Here is a 21,294-nt window from a genome sequence, read left to right on the forward strand (position 1 = left end):
AAGGAATTGCATTGCCAAATTAGAATTCCTTCAGATGCAACTTCTCTAAGCAAATTAGACTGGATTAATTATGGATTTCAATTTAAAAATAAGTAATTGTGGATGAAGAAACAGTAACCTCACTTACATCAACATTGATCATAATAATCATTGATTATATTTTCACTTTTTTGTAGTAGGGCAAGTGAGAAACAGTGTGAGAGTGAGACAGCACATCAGGGTTGCAAGGGTAGACAAGGAAAATCTGAAGGCAATAGCAGCAGTGAGGAGAATCAACCTATTGTGTCAAGGGAACGGATGGCAATTAGGGATTAGTGAGCAAGGTCTTAATGTGAAGAGCAAATAAAAAGTTACTCTACTTTCAGAATGTGAAAGTGTACTGTACTTTAAATATTTAATCTGTATTCATTTTGCAAATGGAATAACTTTTAGTTACTTTAGTGAAATCAGATAAAGTGTTGTACAAAGAGAACCGCTCAGGGTCTACCATTTTTTACAGGCTTTGTGCTCAGAGGTATTGGTTTCCCCATGTGATGCAGCCAGGCAGCACACTTTACCCTACACATCTGTAGTAGTTTGCCAAGATTTTCCATGATATACCAAACCTCTGCAAACTCCTGAGGAAGTAGAGAATTACTGTATTGGCTGCTTGGCCATTAAATGCGCTTAATCAAAATTATCTTCATGACTCACATGTTGGTATTTAATACTTCCAATTTTTGGCTTGCATTTAAGAATGTAGAAAAATTGCACATTGAAACAAAAGGCAGAGTTATTGATTTTTCAGAGGATTTATGAGATCTCCAAATGACTAACACTAACAGTGGAAATATATGACTGACGGAATATTTCTACGTTCTTTTAATCTTACTGGTGCCAAAGAAGAGTGTGGAACTGTCTAAATGACTATCGACCAGTGACACTCACATTCATGGTGATGAAGTGTATTGAGAGGCTGGTGTTGAAGCAAATCACTTCTTGTCTGAGTGGCGACATGGATTCATTCCAATTTGCCTACTGCGGAAACAGGTCTATGGCAAATGCCATCTCACTGGCTCTATACAAAACCCTGGAACAGATGAACATCAAAGATGCATACTCCAGGTCTATAGTTTGGGGTTCTACACCATAATCCCCTCAAAACTAATAAGCAAACTTCAAGATTTGGGGTTCAATACCCAACTGGGCAATTGGATCTGAGAGTTCCTCACCTCCAGACCCCAATCGGTGCAGATTGGCAAGAACCCCTCCTCCACTATCTCCATTATCACTGAAGAACCGCAGTGTTGCATACTTAGTCCCCTGCTCTACTCGCTCCATACCTAAGACTGTGTGGCTCGGTAAACAATAACACCATATACAAATTTGCTGATGATGCCACCATAGTAGAGGCTGAATAAAAAACAGGCTGTGGGTCAGCATATAGGAGGGAGATTTAAAATCTAGCTGAATCATGCAAGGTTGTTGTTAATAAACTAATATCTTTGTTACGAACTGCACATAACAAGCAGCAATAGACAATGAACCAGACAGTGTTTAATATTAAAACACTAATTTTATTTCTAAGTCTTCAACTATAGTCTTAACTTTTAAACTATCCTTAAACCTAAATCTAGTGTGTGTGTGTGTGTGTGTGTGTGTGTGTGTGTGTCTGTCCAGGCCAAAATCTAGAAAGTTCCTTCAAACTTCACTCTTTTCAATTCAGTGTTGAAGTGTAGGCCTTTGAAATGTGATGCCCAGGTTTAATGATGAACTGATGGGACGACTGGAGTTGTAGCTGCTACAGACTCATGAATTCTCCTTGCGTTGCCTTTGAAGAAATGTCCATCCGCACGAGCTGGAATCATAACACTCCTGGTCTTTCTGTAGACAAGACTCGAACTGGGTGGCCTCCACGAAGCTTCCAAGATCCTGGCACCGGTCTTTCCAAGTGACCTTCACTGTTAGTCACACTCAAAATGAAGCACTTTGCTTCCCAAAAGACTCTCCTGGCACAGGTCAATCCACGAAAAGGGCCCAGTCATTCACAAAGCATGCTTTGTTCTGAATTCCACAAAAAATGGATGGCCACAAGAGCTGCTTCAAAAATCTGCTTTCTCTTCAACAGTCAGAATGGTTCTCCCCTGCAAAATCACAATGTCTTTGCAAATGTACCGAATCTGGAACAGACTGTGACAAGCCTTCCCTTAATTCTTCCAATGTATCGAACTGTCGCTGGCCTGTGACTTGTGTTGTGATGATGCTTGTGTGAAATGTTAACTGTAACCATTCAGTTCCTCCTGTCTATACTATCCCTTACAGTGATAATCCCAATTTACTAAAACGGGAGCTCGTAATAGTCATCGAGACCACGTAGCTCATGGGAGACTTTTGGAAAGGTAAACCAGAGATGTATGACCCAGTGATCATTGGGAGATCAGAGGTGGAAAGGGGGAGCAAGTTTAAATAACTGGGAGTCACTATCTCGGAGGACCTTTCCTGGATCCATCATACTAATTACCTCAGCACCTCTACTTTATCAAGTGTTTGTGGAAGTTCAGTTTGTCATTGTAAACCTCGGCAAGCTTCAACAGAGTGTACTGACCAGCTGCATCATGGCCTGGTATGGAGGCACCAATACTTCTGAGTGAAAAGCCCTGCAAAATGTAGTGGACACAGCCCAGTACCTCACATGAACACTGTAGTCAAAGAGCAGCAACAATCACCAAGGATCCACACCACCCAGGACATGATCTGTTCTCTCAGCTACCATCAGGAAAGAGGTACAGGTGCCACAAAACATGTACCTCCAGGTTCAGGAATAGCTGCTTCCCATCACCATCAGACTCCTGAAGAACAGACTTATTCAGAGACTCATTTAAGGACTATTTGCTCATTATTTATTACTGAATATTTCCGTATTTGAACAGTTTACATTTCTTTCTTCTTGAGTATCATTTCCAATTCCTAGTAATTAGAAATTCTGCCTGGCCCACAGGAAAAAGAAACTCAGAGTGGTATGTGATGTCATGTACTGTGTTACAATAACTTTGAACTTTTCCTGATCCTTTGAACTCAAGGCACTTGTGTTATGCTTGGTGCTGCATGGTATATATCCCAGGCTGAATCTACTCAATAGGTTCTGGTATTCTTCTAATTAAAAAAAATAGAACCATCAATTCTCTACCCAGTGGACTCTATTCTTCCCAGTAAAGATTCATCTTGAGGATATGCACACAATAGACTGCAATTTACCTCTCTGTACTTCAGCAATAATTCAGTCAGTAGAACGCTTCCACCAGCGTTGTCTCCGCTCCATCCTCAACATCCATTGGAGCGCTTACACCCCTAACGTCGAAGTACTCGAGATGGCAGAGGTCGACAGCATCGAGTCCACGCTGCTGAAGATCCAGCTGCGCTGGATGGGTCACGTCTCCAGAATGGAGGACCATCGCCTTCCCAAGATCGTGTTATATGGCGAGCTCTCCACTGGCCACCGTGACAGAGGTGCACCAAAGAAAAGGTACAAGGACTGCCTAAAGAAATCTCTTGGTGCCTGCCACATTGACCACCGCCAGTGGGCTGATAACGCCTCAAACCGTGCATCTTGGCGCCTCACAGTTTGGCGGGCAGCAACCTCCTTTGAAGAAGACCGCAGAGCCCACCTCACTGACAAAAGGCAAAGGAGGAAAAACCCAACACCCAACCCCAACCAACCAATTTTCCCTTGCAACCGCTGCAATCGTGTCTGCCTGTCCCGCATCGGACTTGTCAGCCACAAACGAGCCTGCAGCTGACGTGGACTTTTTACCCCCTCCATAAATCTTCGTCCGCGAAGCCAAGCCAAAGAAAAAAATCCTGTTGTGCCAATAATTGAGTTTTGTGGTATGAACTTTAAAGACAGAAACATCAATCCTGTTCAGAAAATTAATTGGGAAAATACAACATATATGTGCTCAATAAATAGAAAGGCAAGGAATTTGCAAAAGCAACTCTTAAGTTTTGTAAATATTTGAGCAATACATTTTCTTGGTTTGATACAATCAAAAGAACAAACCCGTCAACTGTGGGAGTGTTCTGTCCTTCGCCTCACCCAATTTGTGCTGTGCATGGGAAAAGTAGCATTTAATTCAAACAGAAATCTTGCCCACCATTTCTACTGAACTACTTCTGTTCAAGAATTCTCAAAGAAATGAAATAAGTTACCACTTTTTCTAATGTTGGAATACTGCATGACCCATCACTAATACTTCCTCCATCACCATTCTCTTCTAGAGTTTCTTCTTCGTCTTCCTCATCTTCCTCCTCCCTTTGCCCCAATTCACTTGGAACACCTGTAAAGACAGATCATGAATTAGAGATCTGCAGGCAAAAAGCCCTGGAGTCTAAAAATGGAAGAAAAGGTTTGGGTTAGATACCAGAATAATAATGTCTCAAGTGTTACTAACCTTTCCAAAAAACCAGAACAAAATCTGTGTTTACATAAGAAAACATGAAATGCTTGCAAGTATTTTTATGAGGATCTTTATAATTAAAAGCTACTTTATACATTGCAACAAAGCTTTAGTTGGCAATACCTTCAGATAAACTGATGTCATCTTTGTTTTTGTCATCTTCAGAACTTTCAGGAGTCTTGGTTATTTCAGCCTTGACTTCAGACAATGAAGATGAACTTGCATTTGATAGGAGAGAAAAATCTGCTGGTCCACCTCGTGCAGGGGGTAACTCAATGCCCAGCTGGCGATATTTCCTTCTCCGATTTCCTATCCACGTCTTTTCAGAAGAACAAGGGGGAAAGGAAGTCAGCACTTAAAGAGCAAGGAAATCATTTACTTCAATGAAAAGATTGTTTGATTAAAAGAGCAAAGTACCCAATGGAAGGAGTGGAAATAGGCTAGCAGTAATGTAATATTACATTAGAGCAGGGGTGACCAACCTTTTAATTTTAATTTAACCATACAGCACGGTAACAGGCTATTTCAGCCCACCAGTCCTACACCCCCCACCCCCTCATATATGCTCGTGGGCTGAAATGGCTTGTTACTGTGCTGTATGTCTAAATTAAAAATTAAAAGGTTAGCCACACCTGCATTAGAGTATTTTAGTTAACACGTTGCTGACTTACTTAGCTACTGGGCAGAGTAGAGAACTTGACAAAGAATAGACACAAAAATAATTTCTTATTGTATCAAGGATACAAAGGTCAATGCAGTGCTGAACTGGAGCTCAGTAGACCAGATGGAGATGGACAGCAGGTTTCCTTCCCTGAGAAGTACTATTATAAACTCCTTCATTGAGATAATCCAGCAGTTAGGTCAAGTAAGTCTGAAAAGAAGGACAGGCTAATGAAAATGGTGGGACTAATGGGCTTTAATGCAAGGAGTATAATGGGTAAACCAAATGAACACCGAGCCTGGATTAGTCCATGGAACTTATGAAATTGTTTATAAAATTATGAAAGGTATAGCTAAAGTCTTTTCACCCACAGTCAAAAACTGGGGATGGGGAACACAGATTTACACTGAGAGGGGAAAGAGCTAAAGATTTATGAGGCAAATTTATTCAGCCTCCCCTCCTCCCCCCACCCCCCACGGAGTGCTTGGAATACACTGTCAAGAGACGTGTTTGAAACAAACACAATTACAACGTTTAAGATAGGTATATGAAGAGGAAGGGAATGCAGCATGCAAGATTAAATTAAATTTGCATCAAGGTTGGAAATTTGTGGTGGGCCAAAGGGCCCGTGTGTGTGCTGTAATGTTCCTTGTCCAAAGAAGCTCCTTCTACTTTAGATCAAATAATATTTTAAGATCATTCAGTTTTGAACATAAAACTCCAGAATGTGGAACATTATTGTTTCTACACTGAGACTAAAACCAACATTAAAAAAGGTAGAAATTGAAGGATTAAAGTGTAAATTCTGAACTGATATACAAAAGGTTCAACAAAGCTAGCATGCAGTCAAATTGCTCAGTGATCAGTTAAAGTTTAAGTAACATTTAAGTAACAAGTTTAAGCAACACCTTTATCAACTGATTAAGATCAGTGACCGATTGAGATAACACTTTCTTATTCAAAAATAAATTCATAAATCTGCCTATTTTATATACATTTCCAAGATTAGTTTAGCAACAGTCCAATGAATATATTTCACAGGTTGTTGCTAACCAGTAACCAGAACTGTCAATTTAGTGCAAATCTTCAGTGGGAGATTCTTTATCATGTGTTGGACACACATTAAATGGGTCGTCCTTACATGTATAATAAAGAACTACATTGCCCAGGAGTCAATGTGTGCAGTTTGAGCGGTAACAAAAGTAGACTACAAAAGAAGTTGAGTGTGTTGTTGGTTCAAGCAGCCTGAAAAATAAAGTTGTTTAAGCGTTAAAACCACTGAACAAACATGACATGGTGTCAGAAATGTGTCTTCTTCTTCTTTGGCTTGCCTTCACGGACGAAGATTTATGGAGGGGGTAAATGTCCACGTCAGCTGCAGGCTCGTTTGTGGCTGACAAGTCCGATGCGGGACAGGTAGACACGGTTGCAGCGGTTGCAGGGGAAAATTGGTTGGTTGGGGTTGGGTGTTGGGTTTTTCCTCCTTTGTCTTTTGTCAGTGAGGTGGGCTCTGCGGTCTTCTTCAAAGGAGGTTGCTGCCCGTCGAACTATGAGGCGCCAAGATGTACGGTTTGAGGCGATATCAGCCCACTGGCGGTGGTCAATGTGGCAGGCACCGAGAGATTTCTTTAGGCAGTCCTTGTACCTCTTCTTTGGTGCACCTCTGTCACGGTGGCCAGTGGAGAGCTCGCCATATAACACGATCTTGGGAAGGCGATGGTCCTCCATTCTGGAGACGTGACCCACCCAGCGCAGCTGGATCTTCAGCAGCGTGGACTCGATGCTGTCGACCTCTGCCATCTCGAGTACTTCGATGTTAGGGATGAAGTCGCTCCAATGAATGTTGAGGATGGAGCGGAGACAACGCTGGTGGAAGCGTTCTAGGAGCCGTAGGTGATGCCGGTAGAGGACCCATGATTCGGAGCCGAACAGAAGTGTGGGTATGACAACGGCTCTGTATACGCTTATCTTTGTGAGGTTTTTCAGTTGGTTGTTTTTCCAGACTCTTTTGTGTAGTCTTCCAAAGGCGCTATTTGCCTTGGCGAGTCTGTTGTCTATCTCGTTGTCGATCCTTGCATCTGATGAAATGATGCAGCCGAGATAGGTAAACTGGTTGACCGTTTTGAGTTTTGTGGGCCCGATGGAGATGTGGGGGGGCTGGTAGTCATGGTGGGGAGCTGGTTGATGGAAGACCTCAGTTTTCTTCAGGCTGACTTCCAAGCCAAACATTTTGGCAGTTTCCGCAAAACAGGACGTCAAGCGCTGAAGAGCTGGCTCTGAATGGGCAACTAAAGCGGCATCGTCTGCAAAGAGTAGTTCACGGACAAGTTTCTCTTGTGTCTTGGTGTGAGCTTGCAGGTGCCTCAGATTGAAGAGACTGCCATCCGTGCGGTATCGGATGTAAACAGCGTCTTCATTGTTGAGGTCTTTCATGGCTTGGTTCAGCATCATGCTGAAGAAGATTGAAAAGAGGGTTGGTGCGAGAACGCAGCCTTGCTTCACGCCGTTGTAAATGTGTAAGTAAGTAAGAAAAGACAATAGTTCCCCGTCATGGATAAGTTAAGTTCTCCCACACTGATGGAGTTTACCAGCAATCTAACTGATAATTGGAAAAGCTTCAAACAGCAATTCAACATTTATTTAGAGAGAGAGAGCAAGAGAGACCGATGGAAAACAGAAAGCGTCTATATTTCTATATGAGATGGGTGAAGATGCTTTGGACATCTATAACAGTTTTCAAATTGATGAGACAACATTCACGTTGATCACTCTGTTGATAAAATTTGAGAAGTATTTTGTTCAAAATAAAAACGTCCCATTTGAGAGTCTTGTTTTTCACCTATGACTAGAAACAAGGTATGAGCTTCAACCATCAAAGAAGTCCTGTGAATTTGGGTATCTGAAAAACTCACTCATTAGAAACAAAATAGTTTGAGGAATCCCAGATAATGGGCGTAGAGGAAGATATCTGTGTGAAAAAGATTTGACATTGGAAAAGGCTGTGAATAGGAGTAGGGCAGCATAGACCACATGAGCACAAGCTAAGGAACTGCACAGGATAGAGACAACAGTGCATGCGGTGAAAGCAGAGAAGAGCACCAGGAGTTTCCCAAATCTACAGCAAGGCAAAGAGGTAGGCTCAAACAGCAAATGCAGCAGGTGTGGAGGGAGGCATATTCCAAATATGTGTCCTGCAATAAATTTGGGAAGAAGATTCATTTTGCAAAGCAGGGGTTACCAAGGGAAAGGTGTACACGGTGGATAAAGAAATAGAGGATTTCGTTGTGGATTCACTACAGTCTGCTGTTGCTGCTGGTAAAATGGATAATTCTAGTGACTGTGAATGAGACAGTAATCCACTATAGTTCTACACCACAGCCCAGGTGAATCTGTTATCTCTGGATGATTACAAGACCCTCCACGTAAAGAACAAGATTTATCCAGTGAGATTAAAAATGACAGGCTGCATTGGAGAGAACGTTCCAGTAAAAGAGGGCTGTATGGTGATCTTCAAACACAAAAGGCGGCATCTAGAGTCATAGCTATTGATTGAAAGAAAGAGAGTATAGCCAATATTAGGTCTGAGTGCATGTGAAGAGCTCAACCTAGTGAAAAGAGTTTTTATAGCAGCTTCACAGATCAAAGATGAGCACACAACACTCAGGGAAGAGTACACAATGTCTTTGAGGGGCTTGGATGTTTACCTGATGTATACAAGATCCAGAGGTGCACCAAAGAAGAGGTACAAGGACTGCCTAAAGAAATCTCTTGGTGCCTGCCACTTTGACCACCGCCAGTGGGCTGATCTCGCCTCAAACCATGCATCTTGGCGCCTCACAGTTCGGCAGGCAGCAACCTCCTTTGAAGAAGACTGCAGAGCCCACCTCACTGACAAAAGACAAAGGAGGAAAAACCCAACACCCAACCCCAACCCACCAATTTTCCCTTGCAACCGCTGCAACCGTGTCTGCCTGTCCCGCATCGGTCTTGTCAGTCACAAACGAGCCTGCTGCTGACGTGGACATTACCCCTTCATAAATATTCGTCCGTGAAGCCAACCCAAAGAAGAAAAAGAAAAAAGAACAAGATCCAGATAGATGAAACAGTGGCTCCTGTTGTCCATGCATGCCGGAAAGTTCCTTTCCATTTAGAGACAAACTTAAACAAGAACTAGCACACAGGGAATGCATGAAAATCGTACAGAAAACTGAAGAATCTACAGATTGGGTCAGCTCACTGGTCATCATGCAAAAGAAAATTGGATCATTGAGTTTTGTCTGGACCCAAGAGATCTCAATAAAGCCATCTAGAGAGAGCATTTTAAAATGTCGACATGGGAGGAAATCATGTCCCAGTTTGCAGGTGCCAAAGTGGTTTAGAAAGCTCAACACGTCATCGGGGTTTTGGCAGATGAAGCTCAATGAGGCAAGTTCAAGACTATGCACTTTCAATACTCCACAAAGTAGATACCACTTTTTTTCGGATACCATATGGGATCTTGTTTGCACCAGAACTCATAAAACCATCCACATGATCTTTGAAAGTATACCTGGAGTTAAGACCACGATGGATGACATAATTGTATGGGGTCCACCAAGAATAAATATGTGCTCGACATGATACAGAATGTCAATTTGAAATTAAATAAAGAGAAATGTGCATTTGCTGTAAAGACACTGACCTTCATAGGAGATGTCATATGTGAAAAGGGAGTGAAATCTGATCCAAGAAAGACATCAGCCATTAAGAATTTTGTGAGGTCCCAAAGAAAAGAGGAGGTGAGGTGTTTCTTGGGGATGGTGACTTACCTGGCTAAATTCATCCCTCGTCTGTTGACTGTGTTAGCACCACTTAGGTCATTCCTTGAGCAGAAAAATGAGTGGATCTGGTTGCAAGTGCAAGAAGAGTGCATCCAGGCACTCAAAAAAGCCCTAACAGAAGAGCCTATACTAAGATTTTATAATCCAGATAGGTGCACCAGGATCTTGGCTGATGCTTCCTGATGTGGCCGTGGAACAGAACTACTGCAGCAGCATGAGGACACATGGCAACCTGTAGCCTATACATCAAGGGCTTTAACAAGTGCAGAAGCCAACTATGCACAGATAGAGAAAGAGCTTCTTTGACAGCATTTATTCATGCAAAAGGTTTCATCAATACATTTATGGACAAGCTCTTGAAGTGGAGGCAGACCATAAACCACTGGTCTCAATTATGTCCAAAGCACTGAATGACAGTTCTATTAGAGTACACTGCATGTTGATAAGGCTGCAGAAATACGATGCAAAAATGATCTACATGATCTTTGAAAGTATACCTGGAGTTAAGAAAATACATGTTTGCAGCTAATGCTCTGTTTTGAGCAGTTGACAAGAAAAAAAGTGACCAAGAGGTTAATGTGGAGATACAGGCCTATGTTGACATGATTATCACCTCATTTTCAGTATCCAGGGAATGAAAAGAGCAGATCAGGAAAGCAACAGAGACAGATGAAACAATGAAAGAGCTCAAAGATACTATACAGAAAAGATAGCCAGCAGCTAAGAATGTCTGTCCAATTAGTATTTGGGATTATTGGGCATGCAGTTGTGAAAGATATGGCCTTCAAAGAGAACAGGTTTGTGATTCCTGCATTGCGATGCAAGGAAATGCTCCAGAAGATACAGGAAGGACATCTTGGTGAGGAAAAATGCAAAAGTAGAGCTCGAGAGGTGATGTACTGGTCAAGAATGAACCAAGACAGTCCACTGCTTCATGCGAAATATGCCTTACCTATAGACCAAAGTAGCAAGCAGAACCACTTCCACCACACCCTGTACTAGACAGGCCGAACTTCCAAATTGGAGTAATTTGTTTGACTGTAATGGGAAGAGTCATATAGTAGTTACAGACTATTTTTCCAATTACCCAGAGGTAGCAACACTGCAGACAACATCCAGCAGAACAAGTATCACTTTCATGAAAAAGCTGTCTGTGAGGCATGGACTTCCTTGTGAACTAGAATCAGACAATGGTCCATAATTTTTGAGCAGTGAATTTGAGTCCTTTGCCAATTCTGGGGGTTTCAACATAACATCACCCAAAGTCTAATGGCCTAGCAGAGAGATCTGTCAAGATGGTGAAGAGTCTCATGAAGAAAGTGCATGATGGACAAATAGGAACATAGGAAGTAGGAACAGGAGTAGGCCAAAAATGGCCCATTGAGCCTGCTCCGCCATTCAATACGATTATGGCTGATCTAATTTATGACCTAACTCCACCTACCTGCCTTCTCCCCATATCCCTTAATTCCTCTATCATGTAAAAAATTATCTAACCGAATTTTAAATATGTTTAATGAGGCAGCCTCAACCACTTCCCTGGTTAGAGAATTCCAAACAAGAAGATTTCCACAGGTCTAATGATTCTCAGAAGTTCACAACTACAGAACGGTCTTTCTCCAGTCCAAATGCTGATGGGTCCACGCATATGGACCAACTTTCGAATGTATGAAAATCTGTCGACACCTAAAGAAGTGCACAAGGTCAATCAGGCTTAAATGGAAGAGAAAGTGAAACAGAAAGAGTATCATGATCAGACTGCGAAAAGCCGACCAGTCCTGAAGCCTGGAGTTCAAGTGCGAATCCAAGATCACAATTCTGGCACATGGTCCATGGAAGGATATGTTCAAGAGGAAATAGATCCAGACAGAGGGATGAACACCTCTGAGAAGGAACCGTGTGGATCTAAGACCACAAACCAGTCACCTGTCAGTACACAAAAGGGGCCAGCACATGTAGAAAAGGAACATGTTATTCAGAATTCACAGAAAGACACAAGTACTAACTCAGCAAATGCAAGCAATGCAGCAGTGGAAACACATACCAGACCAAAAAGGTCTGTTAAACCACCTCAGAGACTGATTGAAAGCTGCTGAGGGGAAAGAGACTGGCCATGGAATATAAATACCCTTGTTATGTAGACATAGTTTTCTATTTTGATTTTCCTTTTTTTTTTAAAAAGGGCAAAAGATGTGTTATTACATGTGTACAATAAAGAACTACACTGCCCGATAGGCAATGTGCACGGATTGCGCAGGAACAAAAGTAAACTAGGACAGAAGTCAAGGGTGTGACTGGTTTAAAAAATAAAATTGTTTAAGCATTAAAATCATCCAAAGGCTGTTTTTTTTTCAAGGAACAAACATAACAGTCTTCATGCCATTAAATCAGTGGATGCACAAAATTATTTTGCAGTCAGTGCGATTTCTCCACTGTACATCTGCCTTCATTTGGCTAAGTAGTCTTGAGTGGGCTTCAGAAACAATAACTTATACACAGCAACACTTTCTGTTTTTTCTTTAAACTGCTCATTAAACTGACACCTGTCTCTCCAATCAAGCTTCTTTGATATTTGTCCTAATATCTTCTTAGTAAATTTAGTATTGTTTTGTCCAAATAATGTGCCTGCTTGGCACCTGAAAAGTGTTGCTGTGTATGTTATTGTTTCTGAAGCCCACTCAAGACTACTTAGCCAAATGAAGGCAGATGTACAGTGGAGAAATCGCACTGACTGCAAAATAATTTTGTGCATCCACTGATTTAATGGCATGAGGATTGTTATGTTTGTTCCTTGAAGAAAAACAGCCTTTGCATAATTTTAAAGCTTAAACAATTTTATTTTTTAAACCAGTCACACCCTCGACTTCTGTCCTAGTTTACTTTTGTTCCTGCGCAATCCGTGCACATTGCCTATCGGGCAGTGTAGTTCTTTATAGTACACACATAATAACACATCTTTTGCCTTTTTTATACAAGGAAAAAAAATAATGACAGCAAAGCCATTAAACATAGAGATGATCAAGAGATGAAATTTGGAGGAGTACAATAGTTAAGGGCACAGATATCTCAAAGGTTTATGGAGCAGGGCACAACAAAAAAGGCCATGGAGAGATGCATATATAATGATGAGCACTTTAAAAATTAAAACATTGTTTATTCATAAACCAAGCAAAGCAGTGAAGGGTGGATGCAAGAATACAAGTTTAATAACAGACAAAAAAAAACCAGAAAATGCCTGAAACTCTCAGCAAGATAGGCAGCACCCTGTCGAGAGAGAAATAAAGATCATGTTTTAGTTTGATGACCTTTCCCGAGAAGTAATTCAGTTCCACTCACCACAGATTCTGCCTGACCTACTGAGTGTTTCCAGCACTTTAAAAAAAATTCTTGTTTCAAACTTCCACCATATGCAGTACAGCATTTGACCCTTTAAGAAAATAGTTCTGCCGATTTACATTACAAAAGAATTAAATCTGGCACTCTTAATTGCTCCCAGAAATAGTCCATTGGGGTAGTGAATTTTATCACATATAAACAAATATAATGGGAATGTCATTGTCACTTAGATTATTGGGGCTTAAAGCAGCTGCTGAATATGTATCATATCATGGTCATAACACTAAAAAAAACAAGGCTGTGGATCCTCAAATGGAAATCTGCCAAGTAAGATAAACATGGCTCCGGGCAATAGAAGGGGATTTGCATTTAGTCTGATGAAAGCAAGCATGCTTTAATTTATAATTTTGTCAAGAGTAGAAAGGGTGCATTGGAAGGATGGTGATGGTGAAGGAGAAGCATCAAAATCTGCTGATTCAATGACTCTTGCTGAAAAATGGGCAGGAAAATTTGTGGCAAACCTACAAACACTTGTTTAATATCAGCCTCTTCAGTTTGTCTACATTATTGTGAAGCCATCTAATATTTCAATCATTCTTCAATATTTACAGATTTACAAAACTAATTTTGCAACCTGTGTCAAGACCTTTTTTTTAAAAACCGGCATTATTCCATTTGCGGTTAGGATCAAGCAAATATCAACGGTTGATTTGGTGCATATAAATGTCAAATTGTGAGGAGTTTAGTGTAGTTTACAGGTGTGTGCAGTAAAAGTTTGATCTGATGATTAGGTAATCATGATGATCTTGCATCTGACTGGTTTACTAGTCCAGAATGTGAGATGGGTGACCAGAGTGTAAGGGAAAGTGCAGCTGGAGCTAGGGTCACAACTCCAGTCATTAGAAATTGGTTTGTGGCCTGACCAGCATCTGGAGTGCAATCCTTCTTTTTTCTAAGCTCACTAGGTTTACTGGAAAAATTACTGCATGCAATATGCAAAAGAAAAGCTGTGTATTATTAGGAGTTCCATTTAATAGTGCAAAAAATCTGATAGTCAACACAACCAAAATTCCAGGGGTGTTGGGAGATTGGATTTTTTCAGTATTATCTTTGGCTATTTTCCTATTCTTAAACGCCTTTGGGCCACACCTTCTATCTGGCAATATTCACTATTTTCAGTGTTTCATATGAAGTTAAATCATTGTATGTTTGCATGAGTCAACATTCATAAATGCAAAACAAGAGTGTAAGAAATTAAAAAGCAATAGGACATGACTCTTTTTGAGCTGCTTAATAAAATCATGGTTAATCTGACTCCACTTTCTTGCATAATCCTGATAATCTATGATTCCCTTCCATCCAAACATCTCTCTCTGGTTTGAATATATTCAAATACTCAGCCACCACATTTCTCCGCAATACAGAATTCCAAAGTCTGATTGTCCTAAATGAACAATTTCCTTTCATTTTCTATCCATGCTATTATACAGGTTCTTACTCTGTGCAGTTACATTTAATGTGGAACCTAATTAAATAACTTCTGAAAATCCAGATGCATTACATCTTCTCATTGTGGCTATCCCTCAAGGTCAAGGATGATGGCCTTCATTCCTATGGGTTCTCAAGTGGCTTATGAGTCCAATCTTGGAAAGTGGCCCACCGAGTGAAGGCACCTGTGTGTGTATTGGTTTAACGTGTACTTGATGTTGCACTCCAAGAAGCACACAATACTTCACAAATCAACCAGATAGTTCCAATGGTATGAAAACCACGATGAATGGAGCTGATTGATTTGTTGTAGCCTTCATCCACCTTCACAGCTGTTGAGTTGAGTAACTTCATCCGCTTGTTCCACCGTTGAGGTCTTGTTTGGATTGTCAGGGACTTCATCTGTGACCTTCACACCAGGTGCATATCTCCAGACGGCATCGCTCTCGGGACTCAGAACCACACAAGCCTCTCCACCACCTCAAGGTGGAGAAGCATTACATTAAATCTACTAGCTCCTCTTTACTCATCTGGCTGTTATATCTACAAAATACTCCACTAAATGTATCATTCAAAATTTCCCTTTCATGCAATCATGTTGGATCTGCTTTACTGTATGATTTTTTTAAAAATCTTGCCTCTTTTTCCTTAATGATACATTATTTGGACAGTAATGAAAGAGGGAAAACAAAGACACGATCAGTTTGTCGCAATACCCAGAGGAACTACATACAAGTAAATAGCTTTTAGAGTTATAAAATCTCATTTAAATAGCAAGTTCTGTGTTCCAAAAGCAAGATGATGAGAATTTGAAAGGAGAACAAAATATTCATAAAATACTGTAAAATCCCCATTATCTGGAATTCAAGGCAACCTTGAGCAATCAGCAAAAAACAAAGGTAAATAAGGAAAAATGCAAAAGTTTAAAATTGGCACCCCCTCGTGGTTAGTCTTCAAATCCCACAGCAAGCAATCTCAAACATCTGGAAAATTCACTTATCCGGCATTTATCAATCCCTATAGATGCCAGGTATCGCGGGTTTACTGTACTCAGTAGTTCAGACATCCATGGAAAGGGACATCACTACACTTTCAATTTGATGAACTTTTCTACTTTCTGAAGAAAGGCCACCACATTTTCTCAGTTTTTCATTCTACATGCACAACCTGACCTGCTGAATATTTGCATTTTCTGTTTCCTGTCTTGAAAGGTTTAGAGGAATATGGGCCAAACGCGGGCAAATTGGGCTACCTTAGATAAACCATGCTGGCATGGACAAATTGGGCAAAAGGGCTTGTTTCCTTGCTGTAAAATCCTGACTCTCTGAAAGAAGGGAAAAAGCTGGCCTGAAATGGAAATCAAGGCATCTAAATGGTGATAATGGTCTTTATTTGCAATGAGGGGGTCAGAAACCAAATTCAGCAGGGAAATATATTGTGAATCTCAAGGAGAGGAAGAGGAAAGATCAGAAGATCTTTACTGAGATTTACTGAGTCAAAAACCTTAACTGGTATCTTCTTATTTTGGGTCCCAAATTCTACTTCAGTTTCTTTATTTTTTCTCACTGTTGCCTGAAATGTAATTTCTAACAATTTCTGCACCTGTAATGCTGCCACAAAACAATGACTTTCATAACAAATGTTAATGACAATTAATTCTGATTCTGTCTGAGGCTAACCAAAAGGCTCAGTAAATTACATTTTGATGGAAACAAGATAAATTGAGAGGGAGACATTAAGCAGATCTAATTTTATAAACTAAATTACAAAGTTATCCTCTTTGAAGGAAGTTAAATCAGAAAATCTTTTTAAAGTGGTTGCAGAGGCACAGAGTGATTCAACAAATCACTTGAGGTTGATGCAAAACAATGGAAGTGCAGAGAAATAGTAGGTAAGGCTTCTGGATCTTGCCGTTGTCAAGTAAATTCAGTCAGCATGTTTACATGTAAAAGGTTAGCAGGAAGCCAGGACTCTACAACAAGAATCCGCAGGTGCCGAGGCTAATTGTTGGGTTCAAGGTAACAAACAGAACTAGGCTGGTCATCTGTGATCTGACAGAATGACAATGTTCTCTTGAGATTAAATGACTATGAAGAATGTGTTCCAGGTTCAGGGGAATATTGGTCCTAAGTTGGAGCATAAATCATTTACTTATATTATCAGAAATATTACTGCATGATGCTGTTTCATGTTTGACCCCTGTGACTTTCCCACCACCCTGTAAAACAGACAAGCTGAAATAATGTTGACCATTTCCATGTCACTTCACTGTAGTCTGGAAGTGTGACTCGAGATATCCAAACTAGGGCCAACTTCAAAATTTGTCAGACATGTACATGCTGATGCCCTTCCCGTGTAATGCTCCTTTTGGAACTTTGCAAAGGGAACACGTATCACTTTGACCAAGGAATTGACCATGATTGGATACTCTTCCAGTGCAGCACCTAACTAACAGCTCAATCAATGACTTACTTTTCATCAGGCCTCATTTATCAACATCCAATAAAATGTACCATCCACCTTTCCATTTCTTGATTTCCCCAAAGGCCTGGGATACAATTACCTGTGGTGGGATACAATTACCTGTGGTGGGATACAATTACCTGTGGTGGGATACAATTACCTGTGGTGGGATATAATTGCCTGTGGTGGGATACAATTACCTGTGGTGGGATATAATTACCTGTGGTGGGATACAATTACCTGTGGTGGGATACAATTACCTGTGGTGGGATATAATTGCCTGTGGTGGGATATAATTACCTGTGGTGGGATACAATTACCTGTGGTGGAATACAATTACCTGTGGTGGGATACAATTACCTGTGGTGGGATACAATTACCTTTGGTGGGATACAATTACCTGTGGTGGGATATAATTACCTGTGGTGGGATACAATTACCTGTGGTGGGATACAATTACCTGTGGTGGGATATAATTGCCTGTGGTGGGATACAATTACCTGTGGTGGGATACAATTACCTGTGGTGGGATATAATTGCCTGTGGTGGGATATAATTGCCTGTGGTGGGATACAATTACCTGTGGTGGGATACAATTACCTGTGGTGGGATACAATTACCTGTGGTGGGATACAATTACCTTTGGTGGGATACAATTACCTGTGGTGGGATATAATTACCTGTGGTGGGATACAATTACCTGTGGTGGGATATAATTACCTGTGGTGGGATATAATTGCCTGCTGCTCCCAAAGGTTCCCTGAAGTTCATGCCTCAGGCTCCCAAACTCCAGAGGATACCTGCAGGTTCCTTGATATCTCTTGCAACTGCCCTGCTCTCCACCAACCTCCAAAAGAGGGGTCACTGCCAGGGCTTTGATGCCTAACCTGTAACTCTCCATCTAGACCATTAGAACTATAAGCCACATTACACAAATTGTTGTTGGTCATGGAACCTTCTGAACCCAGCCTTGAACCAGAACACAATTTCAGTTTCCTAAATGTGGAATACTTGGTTTTTCAGACATGGGGCAAATGAACAAATGAAGTGTGCAGTGGAGGAGGAACAGTGGTAACAACTGAAAGAGTGTTGGTATCCACTTCTAGAACCATTTGTAAAATAGTTGAAACAACAATTCATTGAGGAAATTACGCTGACAGAATATTTAACATGACAGCATCTTCCCAAACACGGGTCAAAGATGTGTGAAATTGTTATATTTCTCACATCACCTATTTGGTTAGATTTGATTCACTTTGGGAATATTCAGACAAATACTTCCAATATTCCTGCTATCCTCTAACTGCATTCATGTTGTTAGTGGTACAGGCAAGAATTCTGTGACTGAATAGCAGGTAAAGGAAAAGTTGAAGATGAAGTATGGTACTGAAACTGCCTTTTGGAGTTTCATCCTTGTAAGATGATTGCTACAGCCTAAATATTAGGCAATCAACTGGGTCATGGGCAGGAAGGAAAGGCTGCAGGTCTCTGTAGCCCACCTACCAATCAATCCAGTAGGCATGTCAAAGAAGAAACCATACAGATCTTCATTTGCCAAGCATAGAGGTTGTGGTCGAACTGAAGTTTTATAAACCTCCAGGCTCTTATATTCCACACTGTAAGAAGAACATAGGTGCACTGGAGAGGGTGCAGAGGAGATTTACCAGGATAATACCTGGGATAGAAGATTTAAATTATGAGGAGAGTCCAGATAGGCTGGGTTTGTTTTCCAAGGAGCAGAGGGGAAGAGATGTAAAAAATTATGAGCGGAATAAGTATGAAGAAAGTTTTCTCATTGCCTACTCCAAAAGGAAGGGCCCAAGTCTGTGCAGTGTGACTCGAATAACTTTGTGAAAGTTTGGGGAGTGAGGTGGCCAGAATTGCATGCATATCTCTTCTGGAAATTATGAGAAAGAGCATGGACAATGACAAGCTCAATGTGAATGAATAAATAAAACTTTGCACTGTAGGGTGAGATGAAAGGTGAAGATAATAATAAACACCCTCGTCATATTGCATTTCTCCATCAAATCATCCTCTTTTGCTTCTCATCTTCCTCATTTAATATTCAGACAAATAATTTGAAGTTAGTGCAATCACAGATTTGATTGGATTAAAATCAGATACACTCCGTTCAACATTAATACTCAGGGGAACTGCAATCAAAGAACATATACAATTTTCAGGTGAAATGTTTTAGATTGGACACCCTCTGCCCTCGTTCATACACCCTCCACACATGCTGGATCTTGACTTGGTTCTCATTCAATGAAAATAAAGTATCAGTATCACAAAAATGCTGCTTGACACTGACTCCGGAAACTCACAGAGCTCAGTCAACAATAGATGACTATTTTTGGAGTAGATTACATACGGAGGTCAGGGCATGATTAAAGAAGCAGCTGATAGTGCATTTTGCAGTACCTCAGTCTATTTTAAGAAACACTCCAAAAAGTACACTTGAATTTGGCCTTGTGCATGCTGAGTCTGATTTCATCAATGTCACTTAATATTACCCAAGATACAAAGAAAAACCTGGTGGCGTCATGAAGAATTACAAAACCACCACCAAAGTGACTTTCTTACCTTGACAATCTCACAGTCCACATTTGACTCCATTGCGACTGCTTCTATTTTTTCTTTGCATATTGACCCCAGGCTGGTCATACCCACATCCCAATATTTTTTCAGAATAGCCAGATCATTCTCACTAAACTGTGTACGATCCTGTAGCTTAAATAAAAAGAGAAAATTTTGTTTGGGGGAAATAAAATATAAATTATGCAATGAATACCTGCTGTAAAATACTAAAACTATCAGGCCATTCACAATTCAAAATATACAGCAATCCAACCAGTTTTTGGTGAAAACAACTGCATTGCATTGACTGTCTCAACTTAGTTCTTTTTTTTAAAACCTCTCACGCTGTCCCACAAAGTCTCTGATTTTTATGTGCAAAGGTATAATTTCCCAATTGCAAATCCATGTTGCTGGACACATTAATTTTAAAAAAATTATTTACAGCATGGTATAAGTTGACACTGGCCGTATCACCCAACTGTGGGCAAACAGATCATAAAACTGGAAGACAGTGAAATATTACTTATATCCTCAAGGTCTTTAAAAATTATCATTGAGCCAAGTCAGAAATCTTGAAAGTATCCATAAATATTCATTTTACAATAGTAAAATATCAAATTATAACATAAGTAAAACACATAAGAATAATGTTGGGCATTTAAATCTAATTTCTGGAGTTAAATATTCTGCAATAGACAACTATTTTGGAACATAATTTCAATTTCAATGAAGTACAAGTTTCCATTCAAGATTATACAACAGTTTATCTCCTCAATTATATTAAAACTTAAAATGAAGTTAGGGCAATTACAAATTACTATTTTGAGTCATGTGATAGTTCTATATGTTGTCACCAGCAGTAGGAAGCAGCTAGAATATAGTTTGTGTTTTGAGATGATGCTATTAATGTTGTGAACTTTGATAAATTCAACATATGGTTGCTTGGAAATCACAATGGACCAATGTCTGGCTCAGGGGTCCAGAGTGCAAACTAAACTAAATGTGCAGCCACTGCCATGGGTCAGGACTGCAGCTAGGTCTGGAGTCTGGATTGTGTGCTGTATATACAGACAGCGTTGGGGTCTGGAACACACATAGGTTTGTGACTGGAGCTAGGGTCAGGGTTTTTTAAAAAATGTTTATACATTCCCTGCTCCAAGTAGATTAACTGGAAAAGTCATTATCTCAATGTGTAATAAGTAAAAAAAGGTGAAATAAAACTGTTTGAATAGTCACCAGAGTCACTTCAGTAGAGTCTGGAAAATCTGCCTGTCTCAATGTACCAAGGAGCCTCGATTATTGTAACCAAAATGTTGTACGATGATGGAGAATCTGCTTCAGCACGAGTTAGTTTTTCTCTCAATGCATGCTTTCTCCCAAAGTCCTCATCATCAGAGATCAGCCTTGGCCCAATTTGATACTGAGAAATAGTTGAGAGCAATGTACACAATAACATCACTGGGACCATAAAACACCACAGCTGTGGTGTCACATTGAAGATGTATGCTCCAGG

At 40.4% G+C, this 21,294-nt stretch overlaps 1 protein-coding gene across 9 annotated transcripts in view; it reads right to left on the reverse strand.

Moving 5' to 3' along the window:
* The window catches only part of hdx (highly divergent homeobox), a 155,657-nt gene that overhangs the window by 38,221 nt on the left and 96,142 nt on the right, over nucleotides 1–21,294 (reverse strand). For 8 of the 9 annotated variants that reach the window (XM_069893650.1, XM_069893643.1, XM_069893645.1 and 5 more), the window contains 3 exons: nucleotides 19,788–19,934; nucleotides 4,557–4,752; nucleotides 4,186–4,313 (listed from right to left, as the gene is read on the reverse strand). In XM_069893650.1, coding sequence (XP_069749751.1) covers nucleotides 4,186–4,313; nucleotides 4,557–4,752; nucleotides 19,788–19,934 — 471 coding nt within the window. The remainder of the gene's footprint in view (nucleotides 1–4,185; nucleotides 4,314–4,556; nucleotides 4,753–19,787; nucleotides 19,935–21,294) is intronic. The other variant, XM_069893651.1, reaches the window with a different exon arrangement.

Source organism: Narcine bancroftii, chromosome 8 (assembly GCF_036971445.1).
Source record: "Narcine bancroftii isolate sNarBan1 chromosome 8, sNarBan1.hap1, whole genome shotgun sequence".
NCBI lineage: Eukaryota > Metazoa > Chordata > Chondrichthyes > Torpediniformes > Narcinidae > Narcine > Narcine bancroftii.